The sequence below is a fragment of the Hyla sarda genome, chromosome 4 (assembly GCF_029499605.1).
Source record: "Hyla sarda isolate aHylSar1 chromosome 4, aHylSar1.hap1, whole genome shotgun sequence".
Classification (NCBI taxonomy): domain Eukaryota; kingdom Metazoa; phylum Chordata; class Amphibia; order Anura; family Hylidae; genus Hyla; species Hyla sarda.
In genome coordinates, this window is record NC_079192.1 from 354,443,981 (window position 1) to 354,464,925 (window position 20,945).

General features: G+C 44.9%; 1 protein-coding gene across 8 annotated transcripts in view; it reads right to left on the reverse strand.

The window, feature by feature from the left end:
• The window catches only part of SEC24A (SEC24 homolog A, COPII coat complex component), a 916,567-nt gene that overhangs the window by 31,873 nt on the left and 863,749 nt on the right, over window positions 1-20,945 (reverse strand). For all 8 annotated transcript variants that reach the window (XM_056516618.1, XM_056516617.1, XM_056516616.1 and 5 more), the window contains 2 exons: window positions 18,908-19,000; window positions 12,795-12,898 (listed from right to left, as the gene is read on the reverse strand). In XM_056516618.1, the coding sequence (XP_056372593.1) occupies window positions 12,795-12,898; window positions 18,908-19,000 (197 nt within the window). The remainder of the gene's footprint in view (window positions 1-12,794; window positions 12,899-18,907; window positions 19,001-20,945) is intronic.

The following is a 20,945-nucleotide window of genomic DNA, read 5'->3' on the forward strand; positions in this document are numbered from 1 at the left end:
CAGAGTTCACCATTACCACCTCCTCCAGGAGAGAATACCACAGTCTCTCTGCTCTTACAGTAAAGAACCCCGTCTGTGGTGGTGTAGAAACCTTCTTTCCTCTAAATGTAGAAGGGGCCCCCTTGTTATAGATACAGTCCTGGGTATAAATAGATAATGGGAGAGATCTCTGTACTGCTCCTGATATATTTATACATAGTTATTAGGTCACCCCTAAGCCTTCTTTTTTCTAAACTAAATAACCTCAATTCTGATAATCTTTCTGGGTACTGTAATCCTCCCATTCCCCGTATTACTCTGGTTGCCAGTCTTTGAACCCTCTCCAGCTCCTCTATATCTTTCTTGTATACTGGTGCCCAGTACTGTACAAAGTATTCTATGCGTGGTCTGACTAGTGATTTGTACAGCGGTAGAATTATTTCCTTGTTGTGGGCATCTATGCCCCTATTGATGCACCCCATGATTTAATTTGCCTTGGAAGCAGCTGCCCGACACTGGTCACTACAGCTAAATTTACTATTAACTAAGACCCCTAAGTCCTTTTCCACCTCAGTTGTTCCAAGTGTGCTCCCATTTAATATATAACCCTGTCTCAGATTTTTCCTCCCCATGTGCCTTACCTTACATTTATCAGTGTTAAACCTCATCTGCCACTTCTCAGCCCAAACCCCACAACTATCCAGATCCATTTGCAACAGTACACTGTCCTCTATTGTGTTTACCGCTTTACAGAGTTTAGTATCATCTGCAAAGATTGCTCCTTTACTATTCAACCCCTCTACAAGGTCATTAATAAATATATTAAATAGAACAGGACCCATGACTGAACCCTGTGGTACCCCACTAGTAACAGTCACCCAATCAGAATAAGTACTATTAATAACCACCCTCTGTTTCCTATCGCTGAGCCAGTTACTTACCCACTTACACACATTATCCCCCAGCCCAATCCTTCTCATTTTATGTACCAATCTTTTATGTGGCACTGTATCAAATGCTTTGGAAAAATCCAGATATACGACATCCAGCGATTGCCCCTGGTCCAGTCTGGAGCTCACCTCCTCATAAAAGCTAGGGAATCTAGGGGCATATAAGGGAATCTAGGGGCATATAAAGGGAATTCTAGGGTCAGGTTCCTGTGTGGGGCCGCCATTCTAAGGGCGATGCAACACTTGCCAAGAAGGGAGGTCTAGGGTGAGTGATAGGGTGAGTTTAGAGACAGGTCAACATTTCCTGACAGTCCATACTCACTGCCTCATCCCCACACATATCTGTACCCATACTCAATTTGTGTTCACACTTAACCTTGAGTTTGATCAGCACGTAATTTTAATATTTTTTGTGTATTCGGTCCAAGGACTTTTTAACTGGATTATTAAAAGTTAAATTTTATGATTTAAGCATTTCCTCAATAGAGATTGTGTCTCCTCATAAAAGCTGATCAGACCGATCCCTCATAAAGCCATGCTGATATGGTGTCATACATTTATTTTTATCAATATACTCCAAAATAGCATCTCTTAGAAAACTTAGAAAAATTAGGTCTCAGTCTCCCAGTTTATATCCCATTATTATCAACTCATTTTGATTTGCTGCCTTGTTTATTTGCTTCAGTAGTTGATCTTCCGCCTCTTCCGTTATGTTTGGTGGCTTATTACAAACCCCTACCAGAATTTTTTTTTTATCTCCATATATTTCTACCAATAATGACTCCACATTATCGTTTTCCTCCCATATATCCTCCCGCAGTGCGGCCTTCAGACTCGATTTAACATAAAGGCAAACTCCACCCCCTTTCCGTTTTTTCCGATCCTTCCTGAATAGACTATATCCCTGTATCTTGACCACCCAGTCACAGCTATCATCCAACCAAATCTCTGTTATACCCACTATGTCATAATCCTCCTCAGACATTGACCACTACAGTTCTTCTGTTTTATTGGAGAGACTTCTGGCATTAGTCATCATGCAATTCAATGGTGTATGTTTTTTCTTCCTATGAAGCCTATCCCTATTAACTATTCTAACCCCTCCCTCCGCTCCACCCCCAGGTGGAGTCCCCCTCTCTATCTACACTATCTTCCCCCTCTACGTTGTAGGTTCCCTCACCACCAGTCCCTAGTTTAAACACTCCTCCACCCTTCTAGCCATCTTCTCCCCAAGCACAGCTGCACCCTCCCCATTGAGGTGCAGCACGTCCCTACGGTAGTGCCGTAATCAGACAGCAAAGTCGGCCCAGTTCTCCATGAACCCAAACCCCTCCTTCCTACACCAGCTTCTGAGCCACTTGTTTACCTCCCTGATCTTCCACTGCCTCTCTAGTGTGTCTCGTGGTACAGGTAATATTTCAGAAAATATTACCTTGGAGGTCCTTGCCTTAAGCTTACAGCCAAAGTCCCTGAAATCATTTTTAAGGATCCACCTACCTCTTACTTTGTCATTGGTTCCAATATGTACCATGACCGTTGGGTCCTCTCCAGCCCCACCCAGCAACCTGTCAACCCGATCCGCAATGTGCTGAACTCGAGCGCCAGGAAGACAACACACTGTTCGGCGATCCTGGTCTTTGTGACAGATTGCCCTGTCTGTCCCCTTAATAATTGAGTCCCCCACTATCAGTACCTGTCTGGCCTGCCCTGCACTCCTCCCTCCCTCCTTACTGGAGGAGACACCCCCCTGGCGGTCAGAGGCAGTATCATGGTGCAGTACTGCTAGCTCTGAAATGGCATCCTCCTCATCTCCCAACCGGGCAAACTTGTTGGGGTGTGCCAGTTCAGGACTAGCCTCCCTTACACTTTTCCCTCTGCACTGTTTTCTAACTGTAACCCAGCTAGCTGCCTGACTGTCCTGCATCTCTGTCCCACTATCCTCCCCCACCTCTACCCCAGAGAGCCAGAGAATACTTGCTCAGTGAGCAGAAGACTCCTCTCCAAGTTATCAATGCTTCTCAGTGTTGCCAGTCGCTCTTCTAGATCCAGGATCTGGGCTTCCAAATGAGCAACTCGCACACATCTCGCACAACAATATGCACCCTCAAACTGCTGTTCAAGGATTGCATACATTGCGGAAGATGTGCACTGGACTGCATTTTCCAACACGAAGGCCATACTAGATTTGGGGATTACAAGTATTAACAGTGTAAAAAAAGAAATCTAATATTTCAATTAAACTCCCTGAATTTAAAGTCCCTTAAATTTTAAGTCCCTCATATTTATACTTACTCACTTGTATATGTTACACTCTTGTATACAGACACACAATCACTAGCTCAAACAATCGCTAGATATACTTGGTTTTATAGTTACCAAACAACACCTCTCTCTCTTCACAGCCTGGAAGTGAATGCAAGGGCTAGCAGGCTGAAAACAGCTGCAATTTATCAGCTGCTAATTAGTTAACTTCCCCACCCACTCTCCACCTGCAGTCCCCTCAAGACAGAAAAAAAGAGGGGGGGGGGGACTCTTAATGCTCAGTCACAGTACTTCTTACAGTATTCCCTAAAATTTTACTTTTGGAAGGTGACTTTCCCAGTCTGTACTGTGGATGATAATATCGTCCATATAAGCTAAGGCATACCAACGATGTGGCCAAAGTACAATGTCCATTACACTTTGAAATGTAGCAGGAGCGCCATGTAAACCAAACGGTAACACCTTGTACTGAAACAAACCACCTGGTGTGACAAAGGCTGTTTTCTATTTGGCAGCCTCCATCATGGGCACCTGCCAGTACCCTTTGGTGAGGTCCAAAACAGAAAATTACCGAGCCTGTCCTAGCCTTTCAATAAGCTCATCAACTCGGGGCATGGGATATGCATCAAACTTGGACACCTCATTAAGTTTGCGGAAATCATTACAGAACCGCAACGTCTCGTCTGGCTTGGGTATTAAGACTATCGGACTGGCCCACTCACTCTTTGATTCCTCGATGACATACAGTTTTAGCATCTGCTGTATGTCTTCTGAGATGGCTTGTCGCCGTGACTCAGGTACCCAGTATGGTTTCAACCGTATTTTTACCTGGGGTTCAGTGACAATGTCATGGCGGATGACAGAAGTACGCCCAGGAAGGTCTGAGAACACATCGGTGTTCCTACTGACGAACTCCCTGGCCTCCTGAGGCTGTGCAGAGGAAAGGTTGTCAGCAATTTTCACTGTGGCAACTGCTTACTTTGCACCACACTGAGACACAGGAAACTCCACCCCTAACAAACCTGGCCGGAGGATATCATCCACACTAGTCTCCCTATCTTTCCAAGCCACCCTGCCACCTACCCAGGAATTAACTGTCGACCGTTGGTACCAGAACCAAAACCCGATCTCCCGGGTTAAAATTCCAAAACCGAGCCTGGCGATTATAAACTCTGCTCTGAGCTCGCTGGGGTGCCTCCATATGTTCCCTAACCAGGGGCAACACAGTTTCCATCCCTTCCTGCAATTGAGTGACATATTCAATTACACTTTTATGCGGAGTGGGCTGTTGTTCAAAGGCATTTTCAAAGGCAGTGTTTTTATTTATTTTATTTTTTTTTAAAGATACTCACAACGGATCCATGGCTTGTTTACGTTTCTTTGGAATTGAAGTTGTAAAAAATACAGTGCCTGGTTTGGACCTGCACACTTACCTGCTACAGAGAGAAGAGAGAATGATTTCTATGAGCCAAGCCACCGGCCCCCTCAGACTAAATGAAAAATTAATCCAGTGCATTTGTTAAAAAATTTTTGCTCTTTTATGTCCAGTGTACCTGTCCATCTCCCTTCATGTAGCATGGCAATTTTTGCCATTCTATTAGTCTGTTTTTTGTCCCCCACTTGAGCTAGCATTGTTTGCTTCTTATGTGCTGTATGCATGCTCTTCTCCTTTTCCCTTTGCTTTACAGGTATCCACGGACATTGGTCCGGATCCTTAGAATGCGCATGTGCACTGGCTGCAAACCAGCAGTTGCGCCACAGGAACATAGTGTTTACCCATGTCTATTTAACATGGTGTGGAATGCAGCAGCATGACCAAGTGGTACTTTGACGGCGAAACAGGGCTGTCGCCGCTCCTCCTGCAGCTCTAGCAAGCTGCTTGCTTTTTACTTCTCCTGTGTGATGAAACTGCACTTTTGGATGTTTCAATAAAGTCCTTCCACGTTTGGCAACATCAAAAAGGACGAGTGCTATGGTCTTCTTTTCTTTTTCCACTAATTTATGGACTGTGTTTCGGAAGTATTGCACCACTATTGTTACTCTACAGAACAAGTAATCCATTGATAGCTTTCTCCTGAGCATGCGTCTTATAATGCAGCATCTGTAAATCAGAAGTTTACTGTGATACTGGCAGCTTTACCCTTCTTGTCAGACACTGATGGTCTCCTAAGTGAATGAACTCCGTCAAGACTTCGCTATGAAACACAAAAGTCGAGGGAGCGCACGGGAGAGGTGGAGCGTAGAGTTTCTGCGGTGGAGGATAGCTTGCACCCTATTCCGGAGCAGACTGCCATGCTTCATTGTCAAGTTAAGTCTGTTTTTGAGAGAGCTGATAATGCTCCGGCGCAATAATATTCGTCTGGAAAAGCTGAGGGATCAGATTCGGTGGCCTTGAAATCTTGGCTGAAATCTATTCTGCCTGCTGACATCTTTTCACCGTACTTCACAGTGGAATGGGAACAAAGGGTGGCGGCTAGGCCGCCTACTCCTGGCGGTCCACCTTGCCCATTTTTAGCCAAGCTGTTGCATTGTAAAGACCAGGACGCTATCCTGAGGGCCATCTGCATCAAGGGGGAGATGCGCTTCAATGACAGTAGAGTTGCCTTTTATCCGGACTTCTCCATGGAACTGAGGAAGCAGAAGACCAAGTTTACAGAAGTTTGTATTCGGCTAAGCACCAAGAGATATAAATATGCTATACTGTTTCCGGCTCACCTGGAAGTGGTGGATGGAGCCTCTACGAGGTTCCTCTCCTGCTGAGGCTCTGCAGTGGGCGGATGCAGCTCTGGTCACCCCTCTGAACTGGTCCAGTTGCACGACTGAGACTGTGGCCCCTTTGCATAGCTAGAATAGGGAGTTAGATATGTGTAATTGCCCTCTATTTAGGGACTTCCCAGTGGGGTGGCGGCCATAGCAAATTTGGCCCGGTTACTTTTGGTTTCTGTTTAAATGCGGGAGTGCAGTGGAATTGTCAAGAGTGCTGAAGTTTTTGCTGTAGTCCGTATTCAGTTTAGTTTGGGGTATAGTTCTGCACATTTCCCTAGTGTTAGACAGGGTGTTGTTGGGAATGTTACTTTTTGCCTTTGCATTTGTATTCATGATGTTCTATGTGTTTGTGCCCGGCCTGTCTGTGCGTGTGCGTGGTTTGTATGCCCTGGAGTTCCCTTCTGGTGGTTGTATGTGCTAGGCACACTCACCCTGTGGGTAGTTGATATCGCTGGTCATAATGGGGTCTCTTAAGACTGTCAGCTGGAATTTCCGGTTACTTAATTCTAAATGGAAACGGGCCCCATGTTTAGACTTTGTCAAGCATCACTCCCCACACTTTGCTTCCAAGCAACTTATATTACGGGACAAAAGGTCTTGGCTCTTAAAAGGGCATGGGTGACAAGGGGTTACCACTCCTCCTTCTGCAAGAGGGGTATCTTTATTGGTGTCTAAATCTCTCCCTTTGGTGATCTCCCAGGTTGCCTGTCACCAGTTTGGTCAGTTTGTTATTCTACACTGCTCATTTCGTGTGAATGTGTTGGATGGTATTACTGCAAAATTACTCTTGTTTACCTCTGCCCCTCTTCTTGTTGTAGGAAACTTCAATGCAGTTCCAGATCCTGTGCTCGATTGCACCAGTTCCTTGGAGCATGGCTCCTCAGGGCTTAATAACTGGAGCATGGCGTTGAATATCAATGAGACCTGGGCTGGAAGTTCCCGTCTGACTTAGTATTCTCCTCCTATTCCTTGCATTTGCCTCGGCGGATCTTCTGCATATGGTAAGCGATATTTCATACGCCAGTAGGTGGATCTCAGACCATTCAGTTGTTGTCCTTATCCTTTACTTAGGTCCCCGTCCATCATCTAAGGTCTGGCGGATGCATCCGGGGTGGCTTCAGGAGGAGATGATGGCTGAGGCTTTGGTAGTGGTGCATGGTAGTTTCTGGGAAGAGAATGGATCTCATCCTGATAAGTTGGTTCAGTGGGATGCTTATAAGGCTACTGTGGAGCCACAGTCAAGGGAGTAAGTGACAAGGCTTGTAAAGAGGGGAGGAGACCTGCCGGGATACCCAACAACTGCGTCAAATAAAGGGCACTATAAAATTCCCAGAGTATACCATTAAAGGGGTACTCCGGTAGAAAACTTTTTTTTTTTTTTACTCAACTGGTGCCAGATAAACTGGCGCCAGTTAAACAGATTTGTAAATTACTTCTATTAAAAAATCTTTACCCTTCCAGAACTTTTTAGCAGCAGTACGCTACAGAGAAAATTCTATACTTTTTGAATTTCTTTTTTGTCTTGTCCACCGTGCTCTCTGCTGACACCTGCTGCCCGTATCAGGAACTGTCCAGAGAAGCATAGGTTTGCAATGAGGATTTTCTCCTGCACTGGACAGTTCCTGATATGGGTATTAGGTGTCAGCAACTGTGGACAAGACAAAAAAGAAACGTAAAAAGTTTTGAATTTTCTCTGTAGCATACAGCTGCTAAAAAGTACTGGAAGGGTAAAGATTTTTTTTATAGAAGTCATTCACAAATCTGTTTAACTTTCTGGCACCAGTTGATAAAAAAAAAAAAATGTTTTCCACTGGAGTAACCCTTTAATGGTATACTCTGGGAATTTTATAGTGCCCTTTATTGGACGCAGTCGTTGGGTATGCCGGCAGGTCTCCTCCCCTCTTTGCGAGCCTTGTCACTTACTCCCTTGACTGTGGCTCCGCAGTCTTCCGCTTTAGATGCCCCTTTTTCAGTGGAGGAGGTTTCCCTGGCTATTAATACTTTAGTCATAGGGAAGATCCTGGGCTTGGATGGTATGGTGGGGGACTGGTATAGGATGAAGTGGGAGTGGCTTGTCCCCATTTTGCTGACCCTTTATCATGCGGAGCCTGGGGTTTAACCAGATTCTATGAGGGGGGTGCTAATTGTAGTACTTCGTAAACCAGGTAAGGATCTGACTGCCAGATTCTTATTGCCCAATTTCTCTTAATGTGGAGGGTTTCTTGGTGGTGATTAAGCTTCTTGACCAGTTTGGCTTCATTTCAGGCCTGGGGGTCAACTTTTCAAAGTCAGCCTTGATGCCTATTTCTCAGACAGTGGTCCTTCCTCCTCTCTACAATGGTCTCCGTGTGGTTGACAGGTTTGGATATTTGGGTGTGGAGGTCTCCTGTCTTGCTGATTTTATGGCCCTCAATTTGGAACCTGTTGTGACGTCCACAGCTGACCAGTTGCAGGCATGTACTTCATTGCCCTAATTGCTGGCATGAAAAGTCAATATATTTAAGATGATTTAAATATTTTTTCTGTATGTGTTCCACCTTTCGCCAGTGATCCCCCCCCAAACTGTTCTTTGTGAAATTGAATGGCGCCGAAGCATAGGGACGGCTTAGCTGCTCCGAACATGTATAATTATTTCCCAGCATCTTAGCTGTTGTACGCTGGACTGGTGGATTGATCTGGATCTATCCAACATGACTACGGCTCTGGCTGGTACTATTATGGGTTTGTATAAGACATTAACCAATGCACTGTATAGGCATACTCCTTCTCCCCTGTTGACTCCTATTAAAATGGTGACCGCGGTTTGGTCAGTGGCTTCTGGGTGCTTCCCACAGTCAGCTGTTTCTCCTAGAGCACCTCTGTGGGGGAACCCTCATTTGGACCTCCTGCAGGAGGCAGCTGGGTTTTGGAGTTCCCATGGGGTCAAATTTGCTATGCACTTGTTTGGGGAGAATTCTCCCTTTTCATCATTTGCGGATATGTGTGACCGTTATAATTTCCCTCGGAGTGCCCAATTCTGGTATCTCCAGCTGAGACATGCGGAATTTGGCTCCCTGGATATGACCCCGGCCTTTTCTGAAGTGGAGTTGCTTCTGGGTGCTGCCGACCTCTCCAAACCGCTGATGCAAGTGTATGCCCTGCTTTAGTCTGCAAGTCCTGATCCATTTGCCTTGGTCTATATAAAATGGGTGGAGGACATGCCAGAGCCCTAGGAGGAGCAGTGGAAAGAGGTGGCATCAACGTATTATGCCACGGTGGTTAGTGCCCGGCATATGCTTATCCAGTCACGCTTTATTCTCCGTCTTTATTATACCCCGGTCAAACTCTTTCGTATTGGTGTTTCCCCTTTGGTTGTCTGTTTTTGCTGTGTGATTGATAGAGGGTCCTTTCTGAATGCGGTGATGAGCTGTCCTTGTGTGGTTCCCTTTTGGAGAGCAGTGATGCAGTTTTTTGCAGATCATCTAGTTTCCTTATGTGTTCAACCCTGTGGTTTGTCTGTTGGGGATGATCAATGGTTTAGAGTCGGGCTCCCATAGGCGCGTTCTCATCCGATTTCTTTTGTTCTGTGCCCGTGAAGTTGTGATTATGGCCTGGAAGGATACCTCAACCCCTCCAATCTCTCGCTTGTTTAATTTGGTTAAGAAACATGTCCCGCTGTTTAGAACTTTATATGTAAGCCGCAAATGCCTAAAAAAAATTGATAAGGTCTGGATGCCGTGGTTGATATTGGGGGAGTCGGTTGTAGCTTCAGAGCGAGTGGGATCCCCACAATAGGTGTAGGTTGATATTGCACTATATGTGGACGTAGGAGGGTGAATGTGATGTGTGGTTGTCAATTGTTGGGAGGTTCTGCTCCAGGAGTGCACGACTGAAGGTGCAGAGGGTTAACTCCCCCCCCCCCCCCTCCCCCTCCTCTGTCTTGTCTTCTTGCAAACTACTGAAATAGAAAGAAGGGCATATGGCTAAGACCAATCCTCCTGAGCTACATATTAAAATATGTCCTGTTTTGATTTTGAAAATAAAAAACCCTTTAGTTTTCCTATTGATACCTCCTTAGACTCAGGAAGAAAGCATCACTAAGATCAAGAATCTAGTAAGATTGGGTAAATGCAATAAGGCTTTATTTCCCCAATTTATTCGCTATACTAGTTGGTGAAAGTAGATGGGTGACTAAGGTAGATGAGACCCCATCACTTCAAGGAATCCACAAAAAGGGAGAAAATTGAGAAGAGAAAGAAAATAAAACCTGCAGATAAATGGATATCTAGAAGAGGGGAGGATGGGCATGTGACCCACTCTCGGAGTCTGCCAATTTTTGAGCCTCTACATGCAGTTTGAAGGCCATTGGTTTGTTGGATCCCTACCAAAGAATTAGCGACTACAGGATCTGCAGACTCCAAAGGAGGTCCCTAAGCCGCAGTCCCCCTCACTCAGTCATTTCCGGAGCAGCATGGGGTCTGGCCTGCAGAGGCTCCCCGTGCAGCCCCTGCAATGAGGTGGAATAGGTTGGCATGTCTTTACAGCCAGGGAACTCATGCCCAGAGGAGTACTGGCTACAGAAGGGGATCAAGCTGAAGGAAGGAATCCACCTGCTCCAAGTATCTTCAGTGTGCTCTCCTGCACACCCTCTCTGACTCCTCACTGTAGGGGGAGAAAACACTGGAGTGTGTCCGGGGAGGAGCACCTTTCAAACCTCTATGTTTCCTGTCACTACAGTGATGGGGAGCATCCTCCATGATGGTGACATCATGAAGGTAGATGCTGTGTATATGCACTGGGGGGAGATTTATCAAAACAGTGGTGCAGTTGCCCATAATAACAAATCAGAATGCTTTCATTTTTAGAGGCCCATTAAAAAATGAAAGAAGCAATCTGATTGGCAACTGCACCACTCATCTCCTACACAAGTTTTGATAAATCTTTGTTTAGTAGATTCAGTTCCCGCCTCAGCTTAGAAAGAATCTTCCCGACCACCTAAATCTGTTGGAGAAGGTGGTACTCCAACTATGATAGTAAGAGAAATCACCAAGATAGGCTGGTATAAATTATGTCATTAATAGGATCCATAATTTCCACCCCCATTATCATAAATACCCTCAGGGGTCTAAAAGTCCAAATATGAAGACCTAAGGTGAACTTCAGAAACGATGGGAATATCGGCGCTGACCAAGGAGAGGACAATAGAGCCAGGTGTGTAGCGAACAGATTTAATCCAATGCGACGCGTTTCACCGCGCTTGCGCGGTTTCATCAGGCAAGCGCCTGATGAAACCGCGCAAGCGCGGTGAAACGCGTCGCATTGGATTAAATCTGTTCGCTACACACCTGGCTCTATTGTCCTCTCCTTGGTCAGCGCCGATATTCCCATCGTTTCTGAAGTTCACCTTACATCTCTACGCCATCTCTGGGAAGGCTGCAGACCGAGATCATCATACTAAACGCACATCTTGGTTGTGTGGGAGTACGCACAACCTGGCAGGGTGAGCCTTACTTTTCCCTCCCCCTCCCACACACCTGTGATCCCGTTGGTTCTTCACAAGGGAGCGCCTGTTTTTCTCTTTGCTTTACAAATATGAAGACCTGGAATTGACCATAGTAAAGTGCTCCCTCTAACACTGCCATTAGTGCGAACTGACTGTAACTGAACTGGTACGTTTTAGTAAGTGTACAAATGACCTACAGTTGCTATAAAACAGTTCTAAGTTCTGCTAAGAATAGCAGAAGGGTAATTCCATAAAAAAATATTTCTTAGTCAAAAGATTAGATTTAGATACTCTACATTTGAAATAGTGCAGACGTGCAGACTGAGCCAATGAGTTTCATTACCAAAAACAGAAGGCGGATTAGTGATTTACTAATCTATATGTTTGGCACAGGTAGTAGGACCATCTTTTCCACAAATTTTAGTTTTATATCTGCTGCTATAACTGACCTTATCCATGAACTTACTAAAAATGTTTTCCCATTCTTAGGCTGAAGGGAAACTAAAAGCCAGGTCTCCTGCATTAAACCCAATACACTGGGTTATAGTTCGAATGAACCAGATTACAACTTGGTGTTGATAACTTGGACCTGCAGTCCCATTCCCAAAATACTCATTGTATTAGCCTCCATTGCTAATAGCCTTTGCACAGTCGGCTATTAGCAATGGAGGCTTATACAACAGGTATCTCTGGAACAGAACCACAGATCCCGGTAAGTGATATCATTTTTGTAATCAGGCTTACCCACACTATACTCTGTGTATTGGGTTTAATGCAGGTGAATGGGCTGTTGGTTTCCCCAAGAAGGACAGGCACCCTTCCACCAGCATTAATGCTGTGGGGTTCTTTTAGAATAATTCTTTAATCTTTACTGTGGGTTCTCCAATTCCCATTCTTCTTTGTCTATCCATTGTCCTCTGTCATTCCCCAGGACTAAGGGGCATTTTAACATTAGGACAGAAAACTTTGGGGAACCTCTTCCTTCTATCCAATGCCGTATCTAACACTTAATCCAAACCTAGCCCAAATAAATATTTACTCTGACAGGAAATAGAAAAGTTTAGCACTACAGCGTTTCTGTTCCTCCACTTGAAACCTTAATGCCCTATGGCCTGAATAGAAAAGTAAAGTATCTGCTAAGGGATCAAATTAGAAATCAATGGTGATAACTAATTTATGAACAGACAAAAGCAGTTTGTTTCTGAAAGTGCCTACTTGAAAAATTGGGATCGGGCATTTAAAATCCAATATTAAAAATCTTGCCACCAAAATAGCTGATTTAAATGTCAAAGTGGTGGCTTCCAAATGCAGTCACATGTAAACCATGAATCAACTATAACACAATTGTCTCTTACCGAATTACATGTAATGTTGAAAAGAAAGGTCTTTGCTCCCGAAGCCAAGTGATAAAAGCTATAAATCTAGTAGATTCAGCTGTATCCAGTTCAGGTACCTGGGTCTGTTTCAAAATTAAATACATTGCATTACAATGAATAATTCAGTTGTTTAATTGACATAATTAAAATTTTTACTGAAACATTAGGCCTGATTGTTGACAAATATGAGCAAAGCTGTTGTATGGACATTATTTTGAAACCCACTCCTCATTTTCTGAAGAAATGTAAGTAATGAAAGTGCATCTGAAGCTGGTATGTGTCAGGGAGCTGAACATTTTTAACAGGTCTGTTTTTGTTTTTTTTTTTAATTCCTGAAGGCTCTCCACACTCACAAGTTTGACATTATTTTGTAATACCATATTTATCGGCGTATAACACGCACTGGCGTATAACACGCACCCCCATTTTAACAGGGAAATTTATGTAAAAAAAATAACGTAAAATAAATGACTTGGACTAAATGCCACATCATCCCCCCAACTTCGTTTTCTTCTGCACCTCAGTTTAATCCTGTCCCCTCTAGTGCCACATCATTCTTTCCCTTTTATCAGTCCCTGTGCCACATTTACCCCTCTCATCGTCACCCCCCATGTCTCATCATCCCCCCATGTCTCATCATTTCTCCTTGTCATAGACCACCACTAGTCACTCAGACATTAAGCATTTAGTGCCTCACCCACCATCATATCCCCCTGTCTCATCATGTCCCCCATCATTCCCCCACCCTGTCTCATCAAGTCCCCCATCATTCCCCCTCATCATCCCCCACCCTGTCTCATCATGTTCCCCATCATTCCCCCTCATCATCCCCCAACCTGTCTCATCATGTCCCCCCATCATTCCCCCTCATCATCCCCCACCCTGTCTCATCATGTCCCCCATCATTCCCCCTCATCATCCCTCCACCCTGTCTCATCATGTCCCCATCATTCCCCCCTCATCATTCCCACCACCCTGTCTCATCATGTCCCTCACCAATCCCCCCATCATCCCCCCCCACCCTGTCTCATCATGTCCCTCATCATTCCCCCCACCCTGTCTCATCATGTCCCCATCATTCCCCCTCATCATCCCCCCAACCTGTCTCATCATCCCCCACCCTGTCTCATCATGTCCCTCATCATTCCCCCCCCCACATCATTTCCCCCTGTCTCATCCCCCCATTCATCATTTCCCCCTGTCTCATCCCCCCCTCATCATTTCCCCCGTCTCATCCCCCCCAACTGCTGTCCAGGCATGCTGGGAGTTGTAGTTTTGCAACATCTGTAGGTCTGCAGGTTGAAGTCCACTCTTCCCCTTTCCTTACTTGTCTGCGCTTCGGCTGTCTTGCGGGGTCAGTGAAGCAGATGAGTTACGTCCTCTCCGGCTTCTCTGTGCAGCATCACGGATGTCACTTTTCGGCGGCGACTACAGGAAATGAAGTGATGCCACACAGAGAAGCCGGCAGAGGACGTAACTCATCTGCTTCACTGACCCCGCAAGACACTTCGTCTGACTTTATCTGCCGAAGAGCAGACAGGTAAGGAAAATAAACAAAACTGTAAAAAGCTGGGAAAGGGGGAATGATGAGGGAGGGGGGAGGGAGGGAAAATGAAAATTAAAACTCACTTGTCTCCCGCACGATCCACAGGTACACGATCCACAGGTACTTGTCTCCCGCACGATCCACAGGATCCGGGCAAGGTAGGGCTCATTTTAACCCCTTAAGGACCAGGCCATTTTACACCTTAAGGACCGGAGCGTTTTTTGCAATTCTGACCACTGTCACTTTAAACATTAATAACTCTGGAATGCTTTTAGTTATCATTCTGATTCCGAGATTGTTTTTTCGTGACATATTCTACTTTAACTTAGTGGTAAAATTTTATGGTAACTTGCAACCTTTCTTGGTGAAAAATCCCAAAATTTTATGAAAAAAATGAAAATTTTGCATTTTTCTAACTTTGAAGCGCTCTGCTTGTAAGGAAAATGGATATTCAAAATATATTTTTTTGAGGTTCACATGTACAATATGTCTACTTTATGTTTGCATCATAAAATTTATGAGTTTTTACTTTTGGAAGACACCAGAGGGCTTCAAAGTTCAGCAGCAATTTTGAAATTTTTCACAAAATTTTCAAACTCACTATTTTTCAGGGACCAGTTCAGTTTTGAAGTGGATTTGAAGGGTCTTCATATTAGAAATACCCCATAAAAGACCCCATTATAAAAACTACACCCCCCAAAGTATTCAAAATGACATTCAGTAAGTGTATTAACCCTTTAGGTGTTTCACAGGAATAGCAGCAAAGTGAAGGAGAACATTCTAAATCTTCATTTTTTACACTCGCATGTTCTTGTAGACCCAATTTTTGAATTTTTGGAAGGGATAAAAAGGAGAAAATTTTTACTTGTATTTGAAACCCAATTTTTCTCGAGTAAGGACATACCTCATATGTCTATGTTAATTGTTCGGCGGGCGCAGTAGAGGGCTCAGAAGGGATGGAGCAACAAATGGTTTTTGGGGGGCATGTCGCATTTAGGAAGCCCCTATGGTGCCAGGACAGCAAAAAAAAAACACATGGCATATCATTTTGGAAACTAGACCCCTCAGGGAACGTAACAAGGGGTAAAGTGAACCTTAATGCCCTACAGGTGTTTCACAACTTTTGCATAGGTAAAAAAATATATATTTTTTTTACCTAAAATGCTTGGTTTCCCAAAATGTTTACAATTTTAAAAAGGGTAATAGCGGAAAATACCCCCCAAAATTTTAAGCCCAATTTCTCTCGATTCAGAAAACACCCCATATGGGGGTGAAAAGTCCCCAAAATTTGTTAGGCAATTTCTCCCGAGTACGGCGATACCCCATATGTGGCCCTAAACTGTTGCCTTGAAATACGACAGGGCTCCAAAGTGAGAGCGCCATGCGCATTTGAGGCCTAAATTAGGGACTTGCATAGGGGTGGACATAGGGGTATTCTACGCCAGTGATTCCCAAACAGGGTGCCTCCAGCTGTTGTAAAACTCCCAGCATGCCTAGACAGTCAACGGCTATCTGGCAATACTGGGAGTAGTTGTTTTGCAACAGCTGGAGGCTCCGTTTTGGAAACAGTGGCGTACCAGACGTTTTTCATTTTTATTGGGGAGGGGAGGGGGGTTGTATAGGGGTATGTGTATATGTAGTGTTTTTTACTTTTTATTTTATTTTGTGTTAGTGTAGTGTAGTGTTTTTAGGGTACAGTCGCATGGGCGGGGGTTCACAGTAGTTTCTCGCTGGCAGTTTGAGCTGCGGCAGAAATTTTGCCGCACCTCAAACTTGCAGCCGGATACTTACTGTAATCCTCCGCCCATGTGAGTGTACCCTGTACATTCACATTGGGGGGGGTGGAACATCCAGCTGTTGCATAACTACAACACCCAGCATGCCCTTCCGCTGTCCGTACATGCTGGGGGTTGTAGCTTTTGCAACAGCTGAAGGCACACTGGTTGCAAAACACTGAGTTTGTTACCAAACTCGGTGTTTCACAAACAGTGTGCCTCCAGCTGTTGCAAAACTACAACTCCCAGCATGCACTGATAGACCGTACATGCTGGGAGTTGTAGTTTTGCAACAGCTGGATGTTCCACCCCCCCCAATGTGAATGTACAGGGTAGGAGGTGAGTGACAGCCTCCTGCTGTTGCTTAGCAACAGCTCCCAGCATGCAAAAAGGGCATGCTGGGAGCTGTAGTTATGCAACAGCAGGAGGCAGACCACCACAACTCCCAGCATTCCCTTATGGGCATGCTGGGGATTGTAGTTATGCAACAGCTGGAGACACACTGGTTTGCTACTTAACTCAGTGTGCCTTCAGCTGTTGCAAAACTACAACTCTCAGCAGTCACCGACAGCCAACGGGCATGCTGGGAGTTGTAGTCATGCAACCACCACTACAACTCCCAGCATGCACTTTAGCTGAGAGCTGGGAGTTGTAGTTATACAACAGCTGAAGGTACACTTTTCCATAGAAAGAATGTGCCTCCAGCTGTTGCAAAACTACAAGTCCCAGCATGCCCATAAGGGAATGCTGGGAGTTGTGGTGGTCTGTCTCCTGCTGTTGCATAACTACAGCACCCAGCATGCCCTTTTTGCATGCTGGGAGCTGTTGCTAAGCAACAGCAGGAGGCTGTCACTCACCTCCAACGATCCTCGCCGCACAGGTCAGTCCCACGTCGTCGCCGCCGCTGCTCCTGGGGCCCCGATCCCAACAGGGACGCCGGGGATCGGGGTCCCCAGCACCCGGGGTGCACGTCCCGCACCCACTCACGTCCTCCGGAAGAGGGGCGGAGCGGGTTGTGGGAGTGACACCCGCAGCAGGCGCCCTGATTGGTCGGCCGGTAATCCGGCCGACGAATCAGGGCGATTGTGAGGTGGCACCAGTGCCACCTCACCCCTGCAGGCTCTGGCTGTTCGGGGCCATCTCTTACGGCCCTGATCAGCCAATAATTCCGGGTCACCGGGTCACTGGAGACCCGATTGACCCGGAATCCGCCGCAGATCGCTGGACTGAATTGTCCAGCGATCTGCGGCCATCGCCGACATGGGGGGTCATAATGACCCCCCTGGGCGATATGCCTCGATGCCTGCTGAACGATTTCAGCTGGCATCGGGCACCGGCTCCGCTCCAGATGGTTGCGGGGGGCCGGTAAAACACATGACGTTCTCATACGTCATGTGTCCTTAAGGACTCGGAAATGGAGACGTATGAGAACGTCATGTGTCCTTAAGGGGTTAATCAGCGTCTCCCGCACTATCCACCACACCAGTACCTGTGGATAGTGAGGGAGAAAACAAGTGACAGATCAGTGGTCACTGATTTAAAGTGGCCGCGGCTGTGCTGTTAATACTTAACAAGCAGACACTGCTGCGGCCGCTTTAAATCAGTGACCAGAAGACTTATCGGCGTATAACACGCAGGCAGACTTTTTGCCTTAAATTTAAGTTTTAAAAGTACTTGTTATACGCCGCTGACAGATTACATTTATATTTACACACACACACACACACACACACACACACACACACACACACATACATACATACATATATATATATATATATATATATATATATGCAAAGTCCAGGAATCACAGCACCAATAGGTCAAGGATCTTCATAAGCTGGTTTCTTTATTCACCCCAAAAATACAACGTTTCGGCAACAATAGCCTTTATAAAGGCTATTGTTGCCGAAACGTTGTATTTTTGGGGTGAATAAAGAAACCAGCTTATGAAGATCCTTGACCTATTGGTGCTGTGATTCCTGGACTTTGCACACATTAACACCAGGCTGGCTGCCTGGGTGTTTCACATGCACGAAGGTTGGTCCCTGGTGCTGTCTCACGCCAACCCTTGTATATATATATATATATACACATACACACACACACAATATTTATATCAGTTTTTACCTTGCTAAAAAGTGACCACTAGACTGGGTCTCTCTTGCATTGGGTTGTATAGGCCGCTGCATAGGCTTAGGACCAGTGCGGCTCTGCTCAGCTCTCGCTCCCTGCCTGTCAATCATGCAGGCATGAGAGAGAGCTGTGCACGCCGAGCATAATCACCTCCCCCCTGCCTTGTGTCCCCCCACCCCTCACATACGCTAAGTAGCGCAGGGTGCACGGCAGGCAGCACGCTCCGATGTCCCTTCCCTCTGTATGCTTTGCGATCTGCATAACAGAGAGGAGGGAACTCACAGGCTGCCTGCAGTGACTGGCTCCCTGTTCTATGCACGCTCCCGAGACCAAGCACAGCATAGAACAGGGAAGGGCAGAAGTGTTACCATTGGCCCAAATTGAAATGTCATAAATTGAAAAAGGAAAAGTGATATAGACTCAGGATGACAAGGAGAACACAAAGAGCAGATACGCTTTCCTGTTTACTTGGTGGCAGGTACTCTTTAAGCCCTTACTCCACCCATCCATCTATCTTTTAGAAAAGGCAAAAAAACAAAACTCCAAACTACTTGTTTTAATTTATAGGAACCCCCCAGAAGGCAGTTCTAGAAAACACTGAGAAACTTTATAAATCTAACTGCCTGAAAACTTACCATGTCTTTAGATAATGCTGAGTAATTAGCAACGCCAAGAACTTGAGTAAGGAAGTTCTGTCCACAATAACGGCCTAACCACAGCAGCATAATCTGAAAAGACAATGAAAAGGGAATTATACATAAAAATGAAGATAACTAAACATTTTGATCAATATTTTTTATTTATTAAGAATGCATGTTTATGACACTATGTATACTGACACTACATTTCCAAACTGCAAAGATAAATGCAAGAGGCCTTAGTCTAATTTACACCAATCTGTGGGATGACCATCATAGAACTACTCAAAAGGCCACATTAGACCTGATGAGCAGGTCCTGCAAACAAGTGTTGATCCCATAGACTGGGGCTCGTTTAATGGCAGGTCTGACCAACTGATCACTAGACCCTAGCTGTGGCCCTTTCCTTCCTTATTCAATTGCACAATCCTTAAAGGGGTACTCCGCCCCTAGACATCTTATCCTCTATCCAAAGGATAGGGGATAAGATGTCAGATCGCCGGGGTCCCGCTGCTGGTGACCCTCTGGATCTACCATGCAGCACCCACCTGTAGCGGCTTCCGGAACCGCTGGAGGTCCTCAGGCTGAGTCCATCTCGACCACCGGGACGGAAGATCGTGACCTCGCGACTCTGCCCCCAAGGTGACGTCACACCCCGCCCTTCAATGCAAGTCTATGGGAGGGGGCGTGACAGCATAAGATGTCTAGGGGCGGAGCACCCCTTTAAGGTAGATGTGCGACCGACAAACAAGTATTTTGTTGCATGAGAACATGATGCTAACAGACAGCTAGCGAGCGTTTGCTTGTTCCTGGACAAATCACTGGACCTATTACACACTGTGGTTTTGTCAGGGAGATTAACCCCCTAAGGACGAAGCCCATTTTCACCTTAAGGACCAGGCCAATTTTCGTTTTTGCACATTCGTTTTTTTTCCACCTCCCCTTCTAAAAATAATAATGCTTTCAATTTGCACCTACAGACCCATATAGGGGCTTGTTTTTTGCATCACCAATTGTACTTTGTCATGACATCATTTAATAACAAATCTAGAAAGTAGAGAAATGGCGAGGTTCTCAAGGACTGTGGGTTGGTTTATGCAGGTGAAATTAATCTATGTATAGTGTGTGAGAAATAGTAAATAGTATTAAGACCTGAGAAGTGGTATAGATTTATATAGAAAAATAGTATTGGTGGAATAGAATGTTATATTGTATATACCAATTTGTATGTATAGTGTGCGGTATAACTGTGGGATGTGGAATGTAACTGTATCAGTAACTCAATCAGTTACATGTGAAACAGGTGATGTGTAGAATGTTTAATGTAGCTGTGGGATATGGAATGTAACTGTATCAGTAGTTGTATCTGTTGAGTATATAATCAGTGGTGTGTGTAATGTGTAAAGAAAAACAGATAGGTGGAGGGGTTATGTGTGGTAACAGTAATAGAGATAGTGTGAGGATGGTCAGGAGAAAATAGTATATGTAGATGTTTAGATAACAGTATAAGTGTCAGTGAGAATGTATCTAATGTCCTGAATGTTACTATGTTCTTGTCTGGTGAAAAACTGGTAAATAATGTAGCTCAGTAATGTATCTGTATGACTGAATAATCAAAAGCTGTCCAAGGTACAATGGTGATTTATTAAGTTCTATAAAGCATATAAAACATAAAAACATACATGCAGAAAAGGGATATGCATGGCCCTTGCAATCCCCTCCAAAAAATGTACATGGGGTAAAGAAAATACAAAGATAAAAAAGGTTAACATAGGGTTAAAAAAAAATAAAAAATAATAAAAAAAAAAATATATATATATATATATATATTAATGCCACACAGAATGTCCTTAAAGATATATTAGTCCACAGTTCATTGGTTCGAACAGTTTATAATCCTGAATTGGGTGATTCAATTTGCAACCTCTGGAGCCTCCTTATTTGCGGCCCACTCCTATTGTTATATCCAAATATGATGCAATTTGTGTTAAGATTGTTTCAATAGTACATCGGTAGTGGTACAGTAATGCAGTGA